General features: G+C 38.9%; 1 protein-coding gene across 1 annotated transcript; it reads right to left on the reverse strand.

Annotated features, from left to right (window-relative positions):
- Positions 1–12,046: 12,046 nt before the first annotated feature.
- Positions 12,047–20,877, reverse strand: AVPR1A (arginine vasopressin receptor 1A). The gene is made up of 2 exons (XM_081058206.1): positions 19,078–20,877; positions 12,047–16,900 (listed from the first exon to the last, which is right to left on the reverse strand). The coding sequence occupies exons 1-2, from the start codon at positions 20,045–20,047 to the stop codon at positions 16,614–16,616; spliced, it is 1,257 nt and encodes a 418-aa protein (XP_080914332.1). The 5' UTR covers positions 20,048–20,877; the 3' UTR covers positions 12,047–16,613.
- Between the last annotated feature and the right edge of the window lie 410 nt (positions 20,878–21,287).

Genomic DNA, 21,287 nt, shown 5'->3' on the forward strand with positions numbered 1-21,287 from the left:
CCAAAACTATTTCTGATTAGTTCATTCACTTATTCTTTTCTTTAGATTCTGTGTATAAGTGAGATCATATGGTATTTGTCTTTCTCTGTCTGACTTATTTCGCTTAACATAATGTTCTCTAGGTCCATCCATGTTGTTGCAAATGGTAAGATTTCTTTCTTCTTTACGGCTGCGTAATACTCCATTGTATAAATGTACCACAGTTTCTTAATCCAGTCATCTACCGATGGGCATTTCAGTTGTTTCCATGTCTTGGTTATTGTGTATAGTGCTGCAATAAACATAGGAGTGCATAAAGATTTTTAAATTGGAGTTTTGGATTTCTCTGGATAGATACCTAGGAGTGGAATTGCTGGATCATAAGGTAGTTCCATTTTCAGATTTTTGAAATACCTCCATACTGTTTTCCACAGTGGCTGCACCAATCTACAATCCCACCAACAGGGCACAAGCGTTCCCTTTCCTCCATATCTGCGCCAGCACTTGTTGTTTGTTGATTTATTGATGATAGTCATTTTGACTGGGGTGAGGTGGTATCTCATTGTGGTTTTTATTTGCATTTGTCTGATGGTTAGTGAGGTTGAGCATTTCTTCATATGTCTGTTTGCCATCTGAATGTCCTTTTTAGAAAAATGTCTCTTCATGTCCTCTGCCCATTTTTTAATTGGGTTGTTTTTTTTTTTTTGGTGTTGAGTTGAGTGAGTTTTTTTTATAGATTTGTGATATTAACCCCTTATCAGATATATCATTGGCAAATATCTTTTCCCATTCAGTAGGATCCCTTTTTGTTTTGTCGATGGTTTCCTTTGCTGTGAAAAAACTTTTTAGTTTGATGTAATCCCACGTGTTTTAATTTTTCTCTTACTTCCCTCGCGCGAGGGGATATATCAGTAATAATCTTACTCCGGCTAATGTCTGTGAAGTTTCTTCCTGTATTTTCTTCTAGGAATTTTATGGTTTCAGATCTTACATTTAAGTCTTTAATCCATTTTGAATTTATTCTTGTATATGGTGTAATGAGGTGGTCCAGCTTCATTTATTGCATAACACATACTTTTGAAGATGAGTTTTTGAGCAGTGGATAGTCTGGATTAGCAGCAGAGGATGATAAAAGTGGGAACTCAAGAGACCTTATATAAATGGGAGTGCACATACCTGAAATCAAAGAGAACAAAGGAGAACTTTGTGATCTCTTTAGCTAGGGCAGCAGAAAACTAGTCTGAGTGCTTAGATCTGACCCAGGCGAGAGTGATTTCCTTCACACTGACCTTTCTAGATCCTGGAAATGATAAAATGTGGATGCTGTGGGAGAGCTGGGCCTGTTTTCACACTCTATTTACAAGGCTCTCATCTGTAACTTATTTTATGTGGAGGTGGAAAGGTTGGGAAACAGAAATACAGTGGGTTTGGGAATTTGAATTGCATCAGTTGGGTATTACCTTCCCTGGGATTTTCTGGCATGGCCTCTTCTCTTCTTTGTTGATCCCTAGAGTTTAATCTCCTGCTCCAGTACCTGCTGTACAACTGGTGATAGTCTTCATTAAACTTGAAAAATTATCCTCACATGACAGTGGTGGGTTAGGGTTGAATAAAGAGAGCAAAACGTTTGACCAGATGTTTTCTCTTTTCAATTTATAATCGTATCACACTTAAAATCTTCATCTTCATTCTGGGCTAGATAAAAAGATTACAGGTGGAATTCAGCTAGAGGTAAAAGATATTGTCACATTATTGATTCTTTTTCACCACACCACTATAATATGTAACCCCACCTTTTTATGATGGAAGTGGGGATTGGAATTAGCTTGGTCAACAAGAAAATGAACAGGATTTGATAAAATCCAACCTATATGCCTGGCACAAATCAAAGAAGTTGGTGTAGGAAATTATCTGCCAAGGGATTGATTTCATGCTCACTGTTTGTGCTTTCTAGGCTTCCTCTATATTCTTCTCTCTTATAATTTACCATATACATGGCTATCACTGTGCCTGCTTTTATGTCCATGTATTACACTATTTTTAAGGTCGGAGTCAATGTTTTCTTTATCTATATTAATTCCAATGCACTGAATTGAAGGCTTTGAATACTGTGAGAAAACACTGATGTACATACATTTTACATAGATCTCAAAGGATGTGACTCAGCGTCTCCATTTCTCTCACTTCATCCTCTTTTCTACTTTCTATTTGCCTCCTCAATTCCTGCTTAATACTGATGGCCTCCCAGCACTACCCAGCACACTGCATCCTGATCAGGGGTGTAAGTATCAGACAGTGTGCCCTAGAGAGGTCTAAACCACTAGCTGTGGGCAACCCCACCTCAGAGCCGTCAGAGCCACCGTTGCTCACAGCTGTCAGCCTGTCAGCTGTGGAATGAAGTGAGAAACTAAGCTGATTTTTTTCTTCTGAATTACTGAGCAATTATGTCAGCACCATTTATTTGAGTAATGGTGCTCTCCTTTATTGATTTGTCAGACCGTCTCTAATATAAAATTCATATGAAATGTGAAATAGGATCTCTTCTATTCAGCCATTTTCTGTTCACATCTGTGCCAGTAACCTTAAAATATGTCAGTAGATGGCAGGGCTGATAGTTCTCTCTTTTAAAGATCTTATCCATTCTTGCGAAATTACTCTTTAGATGAACTTTGTTTCCTTTTTAACTTTATTCATTCTTAAATTATAATGATGTAAAACAATTACTTATGTATAAATAGGAAAAACTGAAATTTCATGTTCTTCCTCACTCTCACTCTCCCACTTCTTTCATTCCCTAGGTGTAACCACTGTTAACATTTTGATGTGCCCAGATCGACTCTCAAACATTTGGTAAGGCTCAAAAATATCAGTAATTTTTTTGTTGTGGGAATGGTATTAAAGCTATACATTAAGAAAAATTGACATCTTACATTCAGGCATCCTATTCAAACCATAGTATATCCATTGATTTTTTTAAGCCTTGTTTTATGTAGCTCATTAAAACTTAATTTTATTAACATAGGTTCCAATATTTTGTACTGTTTATTTCTAGACAGTTAATATTGTGAAGGGATTGCTTTTTGAATATACAGTTGACCCTTGAACAACACGGATTTGAACTGTGTGAGTCCACTTAATATGCAGAATTTTTCCAATGAGTATATGTTTGGCCATCCATATCCCTGCATTTTGCATCCGTGGTGAGGAATGGGCAAATGCAGAGGGCCACTGTATGCATTTATCTATGCCATTTTACGTCAGGGACTTGAGCATCCTCTGATTTGGGTATAAGGGCCAGGGGGGTGATCCTAGAACCCATCATCCGTGGACACCAAGGGAATGTACCTATTGGCTGTAGTTAAGCTTTTGGGGAGTCAAAAGTTATATGTGGATTTTCTACTGCATAAGGACCAGGGCCCCTAACCCATATGTTGTTCAAGCGTCAACGGTATTGTCTTTCTTATCACTCCTGGTATAAACAAATGCTCCTTGTTTTTGTCTAGTAGTCATTTTAATACCTTTGCAATGGAATACTTTGGGTTTTCATACTACATAATCATATAATGGGAAAACTATGATAATTTTGTATCCTCTGTATTTGTACCTTTGTTTTTAGTTAAGATTGTATTGCTTTTTGGAAACTTTTAGAACAACATTAAATAGCAATAGTAATAACAGGTATTCTTATTGTTCCTAATGATGACCAGACTGTCTCCAATTGCGACATTTAGTATGAAATTGAAAGTCTTTGTTGAGAGGCAGAATAGCAGAGTGCTACAAGTGAAGTCTCAGCAGTTTCGTTGCTGAGTTCAAATCTTGGCTGTGATCTTGCCTACAAACTTAGGCAAGTTTCTTCTACTCTATGCCTTACTCATCTCCAAGATGGGAGTAATAGTAGTTTCTACCTCATATGGTTTTTATAAGGATTAAATGATTATTTTTTAAGCACTTACAAGTATTTTAACACCATAGTAAGCATTGAATACAGAATTAGCACTTCATTTCATCAATGCCTTTTAGACACATTCCACATGACTAATAATTCTGAACAATAGCAATGTACTGGTTTAAAAACATTCAACCACTGAAGTGTGGTCACTCAATATTTTCCGTTTTTATTTTTTGTAACTTTTTATGTTGAAATACATTAAATTAGCTCAATATATTTTTATTCCAACATTTTCCAAAGAATATTGTTTATTATTTGGAATCTGTGTAAATTAGTACCATTTTTATTTCTGTAGATGTAGGCTGCTAGAAATGAAGTGTGGGTTTTCAGTACTTCTAACTGTTGTAAAGCACTATTGCTTAAGCTGACTCCATTGGCTTTTTACATTTTATTCCAAAACAGTACTGTTCTTTAATGTTTAAGGAATTGGAAGTTTAAAGTGGCTTCCATGAGCCATCTTCAATTCTCTGCCTTATATCTGGCTCTGCCTGGTCAGCACACGTATGACTGGAGATGTGTAGCATGGGGCTCCAGGAAAACATGCCAACAAAATATTGGGAAGTATCTACCTCCAGCTTCACAAGTATTCTCATTTTCCTAGGTGGACTCTCATTCCCTTGAGGGTCTCATCTAATCCCCAGATTTAAATGCCATCTCTATGCTATTGACTCCCAAATTTTGATTCCAGCCCTGACCATAACCTTATTCTCCAGATTCATGTGTCCAATTGCCTATTTGATATTTTTCTTATTTCTGATGTCTCTAATGTTATATCATGTGGTATGATATCTGTCAATTGAAAATAGAGTCTTTATTGAGAGGCAGGCTAGCATGGAGTCTCAAATGTTACATTTAGGTGTCTAATAAATCTCTCAATTTTAATATGTCCAAAACTGAACTTATCATCTCTGAACCTGCACCTCTCTCATTTTCTCCGTTGGAAACTTTGTTCATTCACTTGTTTAGGTCAAACAATCTGAGTTATTCATGACTTGTCCCTTCCTTTGAAATTCTCATCCAATCCATTAGCAAACCAATCAATTTTACATTCAAAATTTTTCTAGAATCCTCCCACCTCCCACAAACCCTCCAGCCTGAGCCATCATGACCCATTGCCTGGCTTTTTTTTGCAAGTCTCATTGCTTTTTTTGCTGCAGTCCTTGTCTCTGTGTGGTCTGTTCCCAGCACAGCTGTCAGAATCAGCCTGTAAACACACATCAGATTTTTTTGTTCCTCTTCCACAAATCTCCACTAGCTTATCATTTTAAATTGAATATAACCCCAAGTCTTTCTAAAGTGCACCCGACTCCCTGCCCCATATCACACCCCAGCTTCTGACATCATCATGTACTACTCTGTGCCACTCATCCCATTCCAGCCTCCAGAACCTCACTGACCATCACTCTCCTGTCTCAATGCCTTTGTGCTTGCTGCTTTCTCTGCCTGCAACATTCATCCGTTATGTGTCCACAAGATTCCCTTATTGTCACTGTCTTCAGTTCTCTACTTAAAATAACATCTTATCAAAGAGCTCCCCCTATCATGGCACATACAACTGTTCCTGTTCTCTACACTAGTTATGCCTGCGTCATTATCACTATTTATTATGTCTGCATCATTTTTCTTCATAGCATTTATTTTCACTTGACACAATTTTTTGTCTGTTTGCTTATTATCTGTCTTCTTTGCAATACACCACTAGTACCTAGAAAACTCTCCAACATCTAGTAGGTAGGTATTCAATAAATATTTAATTGAACAAACACTGTTACATATGAGGGTGGCATGTAATGCATTCGCAGTTAACAACTAAGGATCTGAAATGGCGTGAAAACATACATATAATGTGTCTAGCTCTGTGCTAGAAAGTTTATATAGAGTTCCGGAGAATTGGGCAAACTTATTTAGTAGAGTCTGATTTCTATTCAGAGATTTAAATCTGCTCAAGGACTGGATTGGTACGTAGATGGAATAATTATAGAAATGCTCACAAAAATAAAGTTTATCAAGTCCACTAAGACTTTAGATATTTTTATTAAGGGGTAAAAACATCCATTTCATTCATGAGAAAAAAAAACATGTTAATACTTCATTAAAGAGGTGACATATATTGAGTTGTGACTGATAGTATAACTGTTTGAGCACATTTTGGTAGAAGAGAGGGAAATGACACAGAATAGAGAAGCTGGGGTACCAATGGCAGATTGCCTGTTCCTCTGAAATGCACAACCTCATTGGTAAGAGGAAATAAAAGTCTCACAGGCCTCGTTTTAAATTCTCGCTCTGAATTTGGTGCCTCTATGATCTCTGGCAAGTTGCTCCGACTCTTAATTGCTGAACTTAAATGATAAGCTTTTTCTAAGTATTAAAGGTAAAATTATAAGGGTAGTACTGAGGACTATCAGATTTAGAAAATGGGCAAAAAATAGTAGCTATTTTTTATTTTTCACGAGGGCTGGATTCCATTTTATAAAGATATTAGGCTCATTAAAGAATGATTGCTATGTGTCAATAACTAGAGAAAAAAAGTTTAAATTTTCATTATCTAAGAGATCCTTAATGTTTTACTTTCCTGAATGAGCACTGTCACTTCCCATATGTTCTAAACATTTTACTGGACAAATGCTGTGACTATTCAAATATATACTTTCAGCCCTTCTCGTAAGTCTTCTTGAAGCTCATTGTTTATAGTACAGAGTCGAGTGTTAGGACTATGCAGTCTTCTTTGCCCTACCTAAATGATTTGGGGCTCTTCCAATCCTGATGATTACAAGGCAATGCTTGGAGGGGGTCTTAGGGTCTTAGGTTGTCCTCACAAATGCCGCCTCATTAGCATGCCCCTTCACCTTCTCCAAAGGAGTTTTTATAAATAAGTGCCATCTTCTTTTTAAGTTCTGAGTTTGTAATCTTACTTTCTACAGCATAACGATGTAACACTGATGTTTAAATAACTAAAATATTGATATAACTATGTTCGGGAGGTGGGAGAGAAAAGATGAAGATGAGTGTGCTGTCTCTCTCATATCATAATAGGAAGTCATTAAATGACTTAAATAAATCAACAAGTTAAAGAATAACTACATTATTTAAAAGTATGGTGATACTTACCTCTGGAAATTATTTTTCATCACCTTAGTACCACTTGATTTTTTAAAAATTATATGCATGTATTACACTGTTAAAATAGGAAAACAATTAAAATGGAAAAGAATAAACAGTATAAATATATTAAAGATAAAAATGTGCAGTTATCAGACAGAACATTTTTCAATAGATTAAGGATGTTACTTACTATGATATGACTTTATCCAGGTGCTGTGGAAGTACAGCTTAATCATCTTGCCCGTGGGGAAAGACCTATTATGGGAGAGATATTCAAGTGTCCCTCTTAGAAACAAGAGATTTAGGGTATTAGCCTTTATGAGATAGATTGTGATCATAGGAGTACTTAGGAAAAAATCTTCTATACTGGAGGGTAGTGTGCCCCTTGTTTCATCAGAAACATAGAATCTCTTTCTAAAGTAACTTTTACTTTAGCTTTTGAGTTCCTAGATCAATTCTCTTCTTCTGAATTCTGGGTCTGGATTCTGGTAACTACAAAGGAAAATCCTGAGGACAACATTCTGGTGCAAGAAGCAGAGTAAGGAACCTCAGAGACCACTTCTCAGGAAATGACTAGACTGAACAATTTGATTTTACCTTGCCATTTCAGAGGCTACATATACCAGATGTGGAATTGATCCAGGATGAAACCTTGAAAATGGTTAGGCAATGCTTTTCATTACCATATAGAAAAAAGCTCCAAGACCCTCTATGGCCTTGCTAGTCAAAGTGTGGTGCACAGTAGTCCTGCCATCACTGGGGAGGCAATCGTACAATCAGCCCTAGTGAATCAAAATCTGCTGAATCAGGGTTACCGGTTACCTCAGTTGGTTAGTGTGGTGCTAATAACACCAAGGTTGCCAGTTCAATCCCTGCATGGGCCACTGTGAACTGCACCCTCCTTAAACAAACAAACAAACAAACAAACAAAGCAAAACAAAACACAAACAAACAAAAAAATAATCTGCTGAATCAGAATCTACATTTGGGCTATTTGCAAATTAAAGTTTGAGAAGCACGAGTCTGAGGAACCAGGTTACAGAGACCATCGGTGGGCTGAAGAGAATTGTGTGAACAAGTGTTGAAAGGCCAAGCTGGAAGGAGTTGATCTCCAGGTGCAATGAGGCTGGAGCCAGGCTGGATAGCAGAAGTGAATGGGTACAAGGCAGGGGTGCATTACAGGGCCAACATAATATATGGTGACATCGATGTCTGATGCCAGTTACTGAGAAAGAGAAATAATTTTCACATTAAGAAATGAAATAGTCTAGTTTAGAGACTTGTCTTTAGCTCTAGCACCCTGTACTTCACTCAACCCAAAGTTGGGCAGCCAAATTGGAAAGGTATGCACAAGATAACTAGACATAGGGATCTGTTTTAAGATTAAAGAAGTTATAGCTGATGAGAAATCATTTCTCACCTCTTCCAGAAATGTTCAGAGACATATTTTCTGCATTTGAAAAAGAGAGAAAAATAACATCTAATTAAGCCTAAAATATTCTAAAAGAATATGAAAAAATCGTAAAATCTGATAGGTGTCCCTTCATCTTTCATTTACCAATGGAACTACTGAGTTGGTCACACACTTTGAATTTCTACAGAGAAATTCATTAATCAAAAGATTTGAAATGGTAAAGGATAATTTAGTAGCTCTTTATTCTAATGAAGATATAAATCGCATTAGAATTTTATTTTCCAAAGATTCTGAGATTTTTCTATCTCCTCGAATGTCAGTGTAGGCCTTGAAAATAATAGACTTATACTCCTACAACTCAAACAAAAAAGACAGTGAATGGTTTTGTCATAAATTAACTCTGACATACTTAGCCCATGTATGATACCAAAGTGATACCATGTATGATACCTTATTCACCTACTGAAAACATTCATTCCCACACTATGTATGTAATCACCCATTGACAGTATATTTAAAAATCTCTCTATATATTAGAGATTAAACATCCCTCTATTTAACAGTTTTGGTACTTGTTTAAGGAAATTACCAGTTTCGGTTCGGTAAGTAAGCCATTTATAAAAATCCCTGGAGGCTGATTTTTATAGTTATCTAAACTGTAACCATCTTATGTAATCAGTCCTAATGTAAACTATGGACTCTGTGTGACTATGTGTCAGTGTAGGTTCGTCAGTTTTAACAAATGCACCATTCTGATGTGAGAAGTTGGTAAGGAAGAGGCTATGTATGTGTGGGGATGGGGGGCATGTGGGAAATCTCTGTACTTTTTACTTAATTCTTCTGTCCCATTAGCGTGTGCATTTGCTTATGCTTGACTGCTATGGAAAGGAATGCTACAGAATTTTCCTCTCAGAGTATTATGGAATGAGTATCTGGTTGAGTATTTTGAGATGATCTTGTAACTGTGCATCTATGGGGAAAGAGGGGAATCCAACATGGGGGAAATGTCAATTGTGCAAAAGTTACACAAATGTATAGAAAGGGAAAAAAATCTAAACTGTTTAGGCACCCTATGTATGTTTCACAACTAGTGTAAAAGAAATGAAGAAAAAAACAGATGATTTAACAATCTCAATGCCTTTTGAATTCTTTGATCTAGGAAAAACAGCATTCCTTCTGGAATGAGAATGGCTCTTTTGCTTGGGAAAAATACATTTAAAGACAAAGCACTGTTTTGAAAGGCATAGTCTAAGTGAGAGTGTTTTAGACAAAGGAAAGTTAAATAGTTCTACAGAACAAAGTGGAAGAAATGTTCATTTCTGACAGTTGGAAAAACAAGGGTTTTGGGTCTTGGTAGTGAGAAGAGACTTGAGCAAGATAGCAGCCAGCAAGGTCCTAGAAGGAAGAATGATTAAAGATTAATCCCCCTTAGAAGGGATGACCATGAACTTTTAGCAGAGTGAATATGAATTACTGTCTCTTCTGAGGCATAATCTAAGCCCCACTGGACCCCTAACCTTTACAGGAGGAGCACCACCTCACAGGGCAGCTAAGTGCTCATAGAACTGTTCGAAGAAAAGTGGCAGGGGAATGAGTGAAGAAAAATTAGTTTTGAGACGTTAACTAATAAACTGTGGATTGAGAGTTCAACAGAAGTAGGAATTCATAATCACCCTTAAGAATCCTCTTAAATCTAGGGAAAGACACAGACTTTGCCTTGTATTTCTAACTGCTAGCCATATGTATATATTTATTTAGAATATCTATATCAATTCCATTAATTAACCATGCTATAGACAGCATCCATTATATGAAGATGCAACAATGAAATATTTCTTACTTTTAAGATAAATATGATTGTTGTGAAGATGAGAGACCAATAAACCAACATTATAATCATTTTGATATGTGTCATAGTGAAGGTATTTAGAGGGCATTTGAAAAGAGGAAAGGAAGAAACACTTAAGTCTAGAGATTATGAAGGGTTAAAGATAGGGAATGAATGAATGAATGAATAAATTCTACACTAGCATATTTATTTTTTTAAAGATTATTATTATTTATTTTTTTTTTAAAGAATTTTTTTTAATTGGGGAAGGGGAATAGGACTTTATTGGGGAACAGTGTGTACTTCCAGGCCTTTTTTCCAAGTCAAGTTGTTGTCCTGTTCAGTCTTAGTTGTAGAGGGTGCTATTCAGCTTCAAGTTGTTGCCCTTTCAATCTTAGTTGTGGAGGGAACAGCTCAGCTCCAGGTCCAGTTGCCGTTGCTAGTTGCAGGGGGCCCACCATCCCTTGCGGGAGTCTAACTGGCAACCTTGTGGTTGAGAGGACGCTCCAACCAACTGAGCCATCCAGGAGCGCAGTGGCAGCTCAGCTCAAGGTGCCGTGTTCAATCTTAGTTGCAGGGGGCACTGCCCACCATCCCTTGCGGGAGTCGAGGAATTGAACCAGCAACCTTGTGGTTGAGAGCCCACTGGCCCATGTGGGAATCGAACCGGCAGCCTTTGGAGTTAGGAGCATGGAGCTCCAACCAGCTGAGCCACCGGTCCGGCCCAAGATTATTATTTTTTTAATTGGGGAAGGGGAACAGGACTTTGTTTGGGAGCCGTGTGTACTTCCAGGAGTTTTTCCAAATTAAGTTGTTGTCCTTTCAATCTTAGTTGTGGAGGGTGCAGTTCAGCTCTAGGTCCAGTTGCCATTGCTAGTTGCAGGGGGCGCAGCCCACCATCCCTTGCGAGAGTCTAGGAGTTGAACCAGTGGTTGAGAGCCCGCGCTCCAACCAACTGAGCCATCTGGCACTGGCCCATGTGGGAATCGAACTGGCAGCCTTCGGCGTTAGGAGCACGGAACTCCAAATGCCTGAGCCACTGGGCCGGCCCCTAGCATATTTCTTTCTATGAGTTCTCTGGGTATACGATGGAACTATTATTTCAATTTTACCTAGTTAATAGGACCTTGTAAAAATTTGTTTTGGTAGAAATCCTGTTTATTCTTAAGCATTTATAAGTCTTTTAAAATAACGGTGATTTTTAAAATAACAGTATTTTAAAATAGAGACTTCAAATTCCCTTTCTTCCATTCTGGGCATTCACTGCTTCTAGAGTTTAAGCCAAACCTAAAATAAGCCTTTTGGTCCATGTTACTAGGGTTTAACTTGTAAAAGAAAACAAATAAATTGAAAGTTAATATGATTTCAATTTATTAGCCCACAGGGTAAAGAATTCCAATTTTAAAGACTCTGAAATGGGAAAAGTCTTCATTTGTGGGCCTAGAATTCAGTCTTACTAACTTCTAGAAGCAAATAGACGACATTTATAGGCTAGGATGACACACATGACCTCAGCTAACCAATTATTTTGCTTGTGTTAATACAGACTAACAAAATTAATTTGCTTTCATGATTGTAATTTATTGAAAAGGCAGTTATGAAGTTTTATCTGTTCTTATGATAGTCAAAGAGTGTAACCACGAACATATTTGTGCTCAAATATAAAGCTATCAGTAGCCACCAGCTGTAAAATGTTTCTTTTTCCAAAATCAGCATAATTAATTTGAAATATATTTCATCAGTAAACTAGATTGCAAAAGAATTATTTCAAACAAATTTGAGATTTATTTTTATTTATAGAATCAAGCCAATACACATTAACTAAAGAATTAATTCACCAGTTATGTCAATATAATACCACAAGCCATTTTTTCTGTAAAGGACCAAATATTAGGTACAATTACAAAACATTTCAACATCCATCAACACCAGAATCATACAAATGCTCCCAAGGAAACACATTGAAATTCTTCTATATAGCATAAAACTAGGGGATATAGAACATTTGAAAAACAGTTCCAAAAATGGAATAGTAAATACACAACATTCTTAACAAATTTGTTGCAGTAATGAGCTAAAACATCATAGAATATAAATCAGAAATCCTGTGATATAAAGACAACTATCTTCATGTGTGGAAATGCTAATTATTTTATATTAATAATAATTATTATTATGCTGATATGACTGTCAGATTCATTCTCAGATTTTCTTTTCTGTATTTGCTAATTTGACCCTGGAACACAAAAATATTTAGTTCACTCTATAACACTTCATTTTTATTAGACTTTAAATCCATGTTAAAAGACGTGATGTGATTTTATATTATATAAAATAAAAAAAGATAAAAGAGTGACATTTAACTTTTAGCCATAATGCGAGTATATATTTTGATGCTGACATACTATATAGGTCACATATATTTTTTCACTCATGATAATTTAGTGTACAACAAAACTGAGTTAGAACAATATTTTTTAAATGCCTGTGTATGCAATGGAATCACACAATCTGGGTGACTTAATCCATTTAGGTTGCTTTGGGGGCATAACTCTTCTTATGAATAGTCCTTAAATTATTGCTTAAATTGGCTGAGGTCAAATTGTAACCAAATTGGCTGAGGTCAAATTGTAAATACATTCTCTAGTATTCATGGTTTTGTGTTTCTCGTGATTCCAAGCATTGCCAGTGACACTGAGTGTACTAAAAGGGACGCAAGGAGGGAGAGGGTGAGTGGCTGCTTCTGTACCTCCCAGACTAGTATCCCAGTTGACCCAGCCCTGGACTTACTCTGAATAGCGCTGTTGCCTCCAGGATGAAAATCAAGGGCCCAGTTTACATGGGGTGAAGGGCTAGGCTCAATGTCTCCCTAATTCCTAATTATGTTTTAGTGGTAGAGAAAACTCTGAAACTATAACTTAAAGCTCCAGGTGTCCAATTACATTACAAAAATTGTAAATTTTAGAATCTGAAAAACATAAAAGTTTAATATAATTGGATTACTTTACTTGTGTAATAACTTAATCATCAGTGGTCTGTTTTAGGAACTGTAAGTTTCATAGGGTACTAAATGTTATTAGAGCTGCTTGTTTGGCTTTTTTTTTCCTCTTTAAAAATCACACTCTATCAATCATGGTTGAAGCCTACTTTGATGATGATAGAAATTCTGTATGTAGAACAAGTATATAATTAACCAAAGAATTTCATTAATTTTCTTCAGTTACAAGTTACAAATAAAATTTCAATATAAAAGCTGAGTAGTTTTATACCTTAAAAATACATGTCCAAAAATTAACCTGTTAAGCACTTCATGTACTTTAAAATATACTTAATATGTTTCTTTTTTATCATTGATTAATATTTATCAAATGCCCAAAAGACAATACTACCAGTTTCTCCCTAGCAGTGGATTATCTATCAATCACATTCCTAAACCCACATAGATACATTTATATTGTGCATTTGCATGGGCTTCCCATAGATAACTGCAAAGTAAAACAAGGTGACATAACACATTTATTCTTAACTGCAAGACTTCGTTTGGCATAATATCTCAGATCTTGTCTTTGGTCAAGAAACGGAAGTCTTCTCTTCCCAACACACTCTTTTTCCTTACCACCTACAGCTTTCTTTCTTCTGAAACAGATAGGCAGAACTCTTCTAATTTGGAATATTGTTTTGGGACATAAGAGTGTCATTTCTGGGTACATAGCATTAAGAAAATTTAGCAACTATAAAAGTTAAGCTTTTCAGCCTAAACCATAGAGAATAAGACCATATAGTTGCCTAGCGCAGAACTAGCACTATATTTTCTGGTGTCTCCTCAGCCCTTTTTCTATAGCTTGCCTTCTGATGCATTTAAAAGAAAACACAGCTCTGCCTTATTTGAGAGATGTTCCTAGAAATAAGATTCAAACTGAATTGTTTTACCTGGGGGTACACATCAATATTTTAAAACAATCTATACATGAGGTTATTGTTTTGGAACTGAATTTAGAAAAAAAAGGGGGGCTCATCTTTGTTTCAACCCAAAAGGCTTTAGTGTTTGAACTGTCAAAGAGAAGTTGTCAAAAGGGCTGACAAAGTTACAGAGGGCAGGGTTACTGAGATGCCGCTATGCCTTAACAATGAAGAATTGATTAATTTAATTGATGGCTCATATTGGACAGTACCCTTTAGGAAACATATTTGTTATTATTGAAATGCAGAATTCCAAGACTTTAGGGCTTAATCTTTATAAAACATTAGCAAACATTTTTTAGGCATATCAATCCGGGGAGTGAAAGGACTGAGAATTTGGAAAGGCAAGAGAATGAAGAGGAGTGAAGTTGATGGTTCCAGGTTCTCACAGTGCCATCCAGTCCTCAATTTCTTATCTACAGTTAAAAAAAAAAGTAATACTATTAAAATAACTATTACTTCCTTTAAGAGATGCAAAATATTTCTGATTTCTCCTCAACTCATTGCATGGTCTCTAAGAAGGAAAACCAGCCAGATAAAATAGCTAGAAAAAGAACCCCTGAGTTCCAGTAACAAAAAATGCAGTAACAACAGCCAAGTGGTGTTGCAATTTTTCTCTGTTTAGAAATGAAAGAAATTGATGCTCTAGGCTGGCTTTCATTTACCTGCATTCAAAGGAAAGAAAGTTCTATCTTTAAATTGGAAAACTTTAGTTAGGCAGAAGTCAGGCGTAAGTGGCCGCTGGCAATGCTTTCCAACGAATCAGGAAAGCTATATTTAAACGTTAGGATTTTATATTCCAGACATGAGACCAACAAATTCTGGTTAATGAAAAGTAAACAGAAAAAAGCTGTGCAATTCTCAAGGCCCCGAGACTATATAATAAAAGCAACTGCTAGCATTCATATAACACTTGACCGTTTATGAAGGTCTTTTCACTCACTTGATTTCATTTAGTCCTCATAGCAATCCTGTGAGGTAAGAGTTATCAACTGCATTATTCAGCCAAGGAAATGGAGCTTTATGTGTTTTTAACTAATTTACCTAAAGTCACGCATTTAATAATGAAGGCAACCAGACAAGGGGCAGAGCAGTTGTTTTTTTTCTATCTCCCATACCATCCTGCCCAAAACTCTACCTCTTCTCTACTGTGAAACTGTTAGAGGGGTGGGAGATCAGAAGGAAAGACCAAGTTATTTTTAATTGAACATGAGGGGACATTCTATATCTTGAGTCACTCTTTTGCAGACCGTCTTTTCTATGAATCTAGATTCCATAAACACAAAGCAAGGATCGTGTAAATATCTAGCATAGCACAGGAAACCTTTTAACACTGGTCAAAACATGTTGACAACATTCTAGAGAAAGTCTACATTGTACATTGGGCAAACCACTTCTATTCTTCTAATAAAATTGATACAAATCTGACTTTAAAAAGACCTTGCAATGGTGGAAAAAAGATATTATCGGGGAATTGACACATTTTTTTCTAATCTTCAGCATTTCAGTACATCATCATTGGCTTTTCACAACAAATAGGATATGAGGAACCTAACGAAGGGAATTACCAGTTCTAAAGTTACTGTTTTGAAATTTAGGTTATTTATAGTTTCTAATGGAGCATTCCTCTTTCCCCTCTGAACAGGGTACCCCCCTCTCAATATGCCTCAAGCACTCATGCCTCCCAAGGCACCTCCCATCTCCAGGCCACTGTTTGAGTCTGCATTTTCTGATGCATACATTGGTTTTATTGGATAGAAACAATTTCTCTGAAGTCTCTTCTAATTCCTTTCAAACACTAAGGCTGTAGATGAGCTCACTTCATTCAGAAATAAGGCCCCTACATTATATGACTTCTAAACCAATCAAGCCTTAGTTATGTCAGAAATAAAAAAAGAAAAGAAAAGAAAAGAAAGAAGGAAGGAAGGAAGGAAGGAAGGAAGGAAGGAAGGAAGGAAGGAAGGAAGGAAGGAAGGAAGGAAGGAAGGAAGGAAGGAAAGAAAGAAAGAAAGAAAGAAAGAAAGAAAGAAAGAAAGAAAGAAAGAAAGAAAGAAAGAAAGAAAGAAAGAAAGAAGAAAGAAAGAAAGAAAGGCATAAAATATAAAGCCAGGATAGTTATGATTTTTCTTTTAGAAATATATTTCTGGGAATTCAGCCTGAGAATTTTAGTGTAGTATGTTTTTATTTAACATTCCGTATAAAACAATTCATAGCTTTTGGTCACAGCAATGTGAAAATGCAACTAGAAATACAGTCTTTTACCCAATGAATTGATTTATGCTTATGTCATATATATAGTTCATTTGTTCTCATGATTTCAAGCTGGATTCAGCCAGGTCCTGAAAGTCTGTTCCAAGGGTCAGGCTGCATGACTGAGGGGTTCAGGTTGCAACAGGAATAAATTTGATGGATTTGGAAGATTTAGGTGAGTCCTTCCAAGTGCCCATACTGTCTGTCGGGCTTCGGTTGTTAGTGTAAGAGGTCTGTCGTCTGCTCACGCTGTCAGAATCTTCTTTGTTGAATGTTTGCTTCATGTTGTGGCAGCATGGGAAGCTTTGGATACAGTCTTGCAGGAGATGGCCACTAAAAAACATGTATATCCAGGGGTTGCAGCAACTATTCAAGGAAGCCAGTAATGCAGTGATGGTGATGGCTGGATTTTCCGATTCTGTATGAAACACATAAGGGGAGATTATTCACATAGTCAACTGCAAATAACTAAGCACTGGATAAACTCATTTTTCTATTGACTAATGAAAGGAGGGAAAAAGTTATGGGTTAATATAGAAAACGAAGTCTTTTGTTTATCATTCAGGGAGCTAGGTGGTATATGGAAATTGCTTGGTTATAAAATATTTTGGTAAGCAAGGAGTCTTGAAATTAATTTAAAATTTTTAAAAGACTATTGAAATATTTAAGTAGAATAAGTGGGACTTTCAAGAGGTGAAGAATGTTATTATTTTTTAATTTTGTGTCCTTTATACTCACACTAGTATGTGCTAATAGACACCACTTGCAGAACAGCTGCAATTTCAATGACACTTCAAGAGTCTATAAACACATACATCACATTTTATTCATCCCAATAACTCAGGCAAAAGTATGACATTATGGACCATGTTTAGTGTTTTAAATTTTTAAATATTAAACATATTCTTGTAATTCAGAAAGCTATACTGAAGGGAATAGTTAAAATAGATGCCTGAAGGATGCAATATTTAGTTGTTTTTCTTTGGTTAATTAGAAAATTCTTTTGATTTTTGTAAGAAAACCATCTTTGTGGCTTGAACAATTAAATTATGTTATTATTAAGAACAGCTGAATTAGGAAATTCCAAAAGGCTTTTGAAATATTTTGTGTTAACTTGCACTGGTAAACTACATACGTATTATAAGCCTTCACAATAGAACTATTGCACTGACAGTATACCTTTTCTGAAGTTGAGAATAATCAGCAAGCACTGACATTCCCTTGATTATTAAATATAAGCCTGGGCCTTCTCACTCTTGTTATGCCAAAATAAATGACAGGGTATTTATTTAAACATATTTTGTGCTAAGATGCTATACTATTAAAGGTGGTCATGACCCATGGCTAAGACTGTATTCAAAAGGAATGGAAATCATCAACATACCTACACATGAGTGAAGAAGTTTTTAGTAATCATGTGTAAATCCTGATAAAGTAATAATTAGACTGAATTTTTTATTTGATTGGCAATAACTAAGCGGCTGCTAAGATCAAGCAAGATAGGAAATGGTAGGTAAACTAAAAATATAGCACTTCTTTTGTATTTTTCATTGGTAATATTATAGTCATGCAAGAATTTTCATTTGTTTGAATTAAATTCACTCTCAAGTGTTTTATTTGCACATATAACTCCCAAAGCATATCACATATACACCCTACCCCGATCTCAAATAACAAAAGAAAACAGTTCTTCACAGATACCTATTTCCTAACTAAGGTTGTTGTTGGTAATATTTCTGTAATATATTTGATTTGAAAAGTTTTTTTTCGTACCAAAAGGAAATATTTTTTTCAAGATACAATATTAAATCATTCTTTTGGGGGATAAATTCTTGTGAAGTTAGTTTTTCTAGTTTGTGAAGGAATTAAAATCAAACAAGCTAGTAGGTGTACATTCTCGGTAAACTACTACAAGGGTTGCATGAGGAGGTGTATAGCTGGGTAGTCAAGTAATTGCTGAAAGACTGATTAACTAGTCTAACAAATTTAGTTTATCAATAATGCTACTTTGAAATACGAGGGGGGAGTGTTAAAGTATTGTTAGAAAAGAATTAAAAGATGATGATAAGTAGTAGAACACTAGCTAAATGCCAAATTGGAATTGACTTATGAATCTTCAGGAAAATACATCCGGTTAACCCTTGCCCTCGGGGCATTTCTATAAAAATCTTACATTAATTGTGATACTTTTCACAAACTAGCAAAAAGTGGTCACGATAGTAAAAATATTTTCCTGAACCCAATAGACTTGAAAGCAGGGTATTAACACAGCCGTTAATGATTGGCAAAAAGTCATTCTGTTTTGTAGTTGTGAGGCTGAGTCTAGGGCACAGTTTCTGGATTTGTGGTCTTAGGATCACTGCACACTACATGTGGCGATTCCTGGACCCTATTCCAGAGCAACTGAATCAAAATATCTGGCGGTGGGGACCCCAGGAATTTACCTTTTTGATAATTTCACCCAAGGTGTGATTCTTATGCACAGAAGTTTAAGACCTACAGCCCTAGAGGATATTATGAAAAGACACCCCACCACCACCACCACCACCACCAAGGCCCAATCCCTACACCTTCCTCCATTGCCCCGACACCTACCGACCCAGGCGAATTTCTCATCCCAGACAGACCACATCTGGATGATGAAGAAGGGCGCCCAGCAAACGATGTAAGCCGTCACGATCACGAAAGTCATCTTCACCGTGCGGATCTTGGCGCGGGAAATGGTCTTCACGCTGCTGACACAGGGCTCGAGCAGAAGCCCGTGGTGGAAAGCGCCCCCCGCGCCCCCGGCGCCCTGGCCCTGGCGTGACGTCGTTTTTCCGCGGACGTTGCGCCAGATGTGGTAGCAGATGAAGCCGTAGCAGGTGCCCAGGATGACCACGGGCGCCACGAAGATGCTGCCGGTCATCCAGGTTACGTAGGCGCGGGAACCCCAGGGCTGGATGAAGGTGGCCCAGCAGTCGTAGGCCTTGGTGACGTTGTTCACCTCGACCATGGAGAAGACGAAATACTGCGGGGTGCTCAGCACAAAGCTCAGCACCCAGGCGGCCGCGATCATGAGGCGCGAGCGGCGCGCCGGCTGCTGCAGCGTCTTCAGCGGGTGGCACACGGCGATGTAGCGGTCGGCCGTCATGACCACCAGCATGTAAGCCGACACAAACATGGCGAAGATCTGCAGGTGCTTCACCACGCGGCACAGCCCGTCGGGGCCTCGGAAACGGTAGGTGATGTCCCAGCACAGCTGCGGCAGCACCTGGAAGAACGCGACGGCCAGGTCGGCCAGGCTGAGGTGACGGATGAACAGGTGCATACGGGACGTCTTGCGCGGCGTGCGGTGCAGCGCCAGCAAGACACTGCTGTTACCCAGCACGGCCACCACGAAAGTCACGGCCAGCACGGCTATCTCCAGTTTGGCCAGCTCCTCGTTGCGCACGTCCCTTTGCGCATCTCCAGCTTCCCCGAGCGCCTCCGTTTCCCGGCTCGCATTGGCCCCGCCGGTGGCCAGCGGCCACCACCGGCTGGAGTTGCCTGCGGACCCCGCATCGCGGCCTCGGGCGAAACGCATGCTGTCCGTGCAGCGCGTCCTCCGCCGCCGCCGGCTTGAGCTCCGTACCCGATGCTTTCTCTCTTTCCCGCACCCGCTGCTCGCGGGGGTCCACTCCCCCTCCTGCGGGAGTCGCAGGCACCGCGTCCCACCCGCCAGCCGAGCCGCTCTCGGTGCCGTCGTCGTCCCCTTTGCCTCGCCTCCCCTTCCTCAACTCCGGCGAAGCTGGGGAGGTGCGCTCCGCTCCTCCGAAAGCATTGCGCTCGGAACTCCACGGTTTAGGCGGGGTGTGTTTCCCCAGAAGGCGCTCCTGCTCGCCCCAGTGGTTGGAAACTGCTCGCTGCCTGCTCTCCAGATCTCCTTACCCCCTCCCCCGAAGGGTGTTTGTTTTCCCCGCCTTCCGTCTGGGATTTGTCCTCTTCGCCTCACTGCTGCAGGGGTGGAGCTGGGAGACTCGCCGATTTCTCCGCATAATAGGCGGAATCGTGGCGCTTTCCCGCCCTTCTGCCAAAAAACTTGGAGACCTGGACGCGTCACGCCTTTTCTGGCCTGACCACCATTTGCTCAAACTTCCCTCAATAACCACCTTCGCCCCGCATTTGGCTTTAACAGACACGGTCAGCGCGGTCCCTAAAAGTCCCGAGTCCACCGCCCCGCGGAGCGCTCTCGCACCTGAAATTGGCGCGCGCCCCCATCTCCTGCAGCTGGGGTGTCTCCGTCCTCAGCGTGCCTGCCTGTCCCGGGACAGCCAGTCTGGCGAATTTTATTCCCAGGGCTACTTGGCTACAGGGATTGCATCTCTCTCCCCAGTGACTTCTTTGATACTTGCTCTGTGTTACCCTGCTTACGTTGGCTGACCGGAAGGACGCACCCACTGGTCCCGCTGCAGCCCTCGTGGCCTCTGTGCGTGTATCTACAGCCGGGAAAAGGGACGTCTCCCGGTTTTCCAGTTTCCCCCGGGGTCGGGGGTGGGGATTCCAGGGAGACTTAGAGAATTTTCTCTAAACTGGATTCCTGGTGTTTCCTCCGGGAAAAGCTTGATTCCCACGGGGGGATGGACGGAAATTGGGCCACAGCAGTCCGTGGGGACTTCGTCTGCTTACTGCTGAATCGTGGGGACATCTCTTGGAGTGGACAGGAAGCAGCTGCCGGAGATGGGCCACCCAGGCAGCGCTGTCCATGGCACGGGAGCGAAAAACCGCTGGGCTCCTGCGTTGGGGGGGTGAGAGAGAGGCGATCTCACCGCAAGAAAGAGGCTGAA

The sequence above is a fragment of the Rhinolophus hipposideros genome, assembly GCF_964194185.1.
Source record: "Rhinolophus hipposideros genome assembly, chromosome: 9".
Classification (NCBI taxonomy): Eukaryota; Metazoa; Chordata; class Mammalia; order Chiroptera; family Rhinolophidae; genus Rhinolophus; species Rhinolophus hipposideros.

Excerpts from the sequence above, each read along its gene's own strand:
- AVPR1A (XM_081058206.1), bottom strand. The coding sequence starts at position 20,047 with ATGCGTTTCGCCCGAGGCCGCGATGCGGGGTCCGCAGGCAACTCCAGC. Across the intron at positions 16,901-19,077 it reads TGAGAAATTCGCCTGGGTCG|AATCGGAAAATCCAGCCATC; the intron begins GTAGGTGTCGGG and ends TGTTTCATACAG.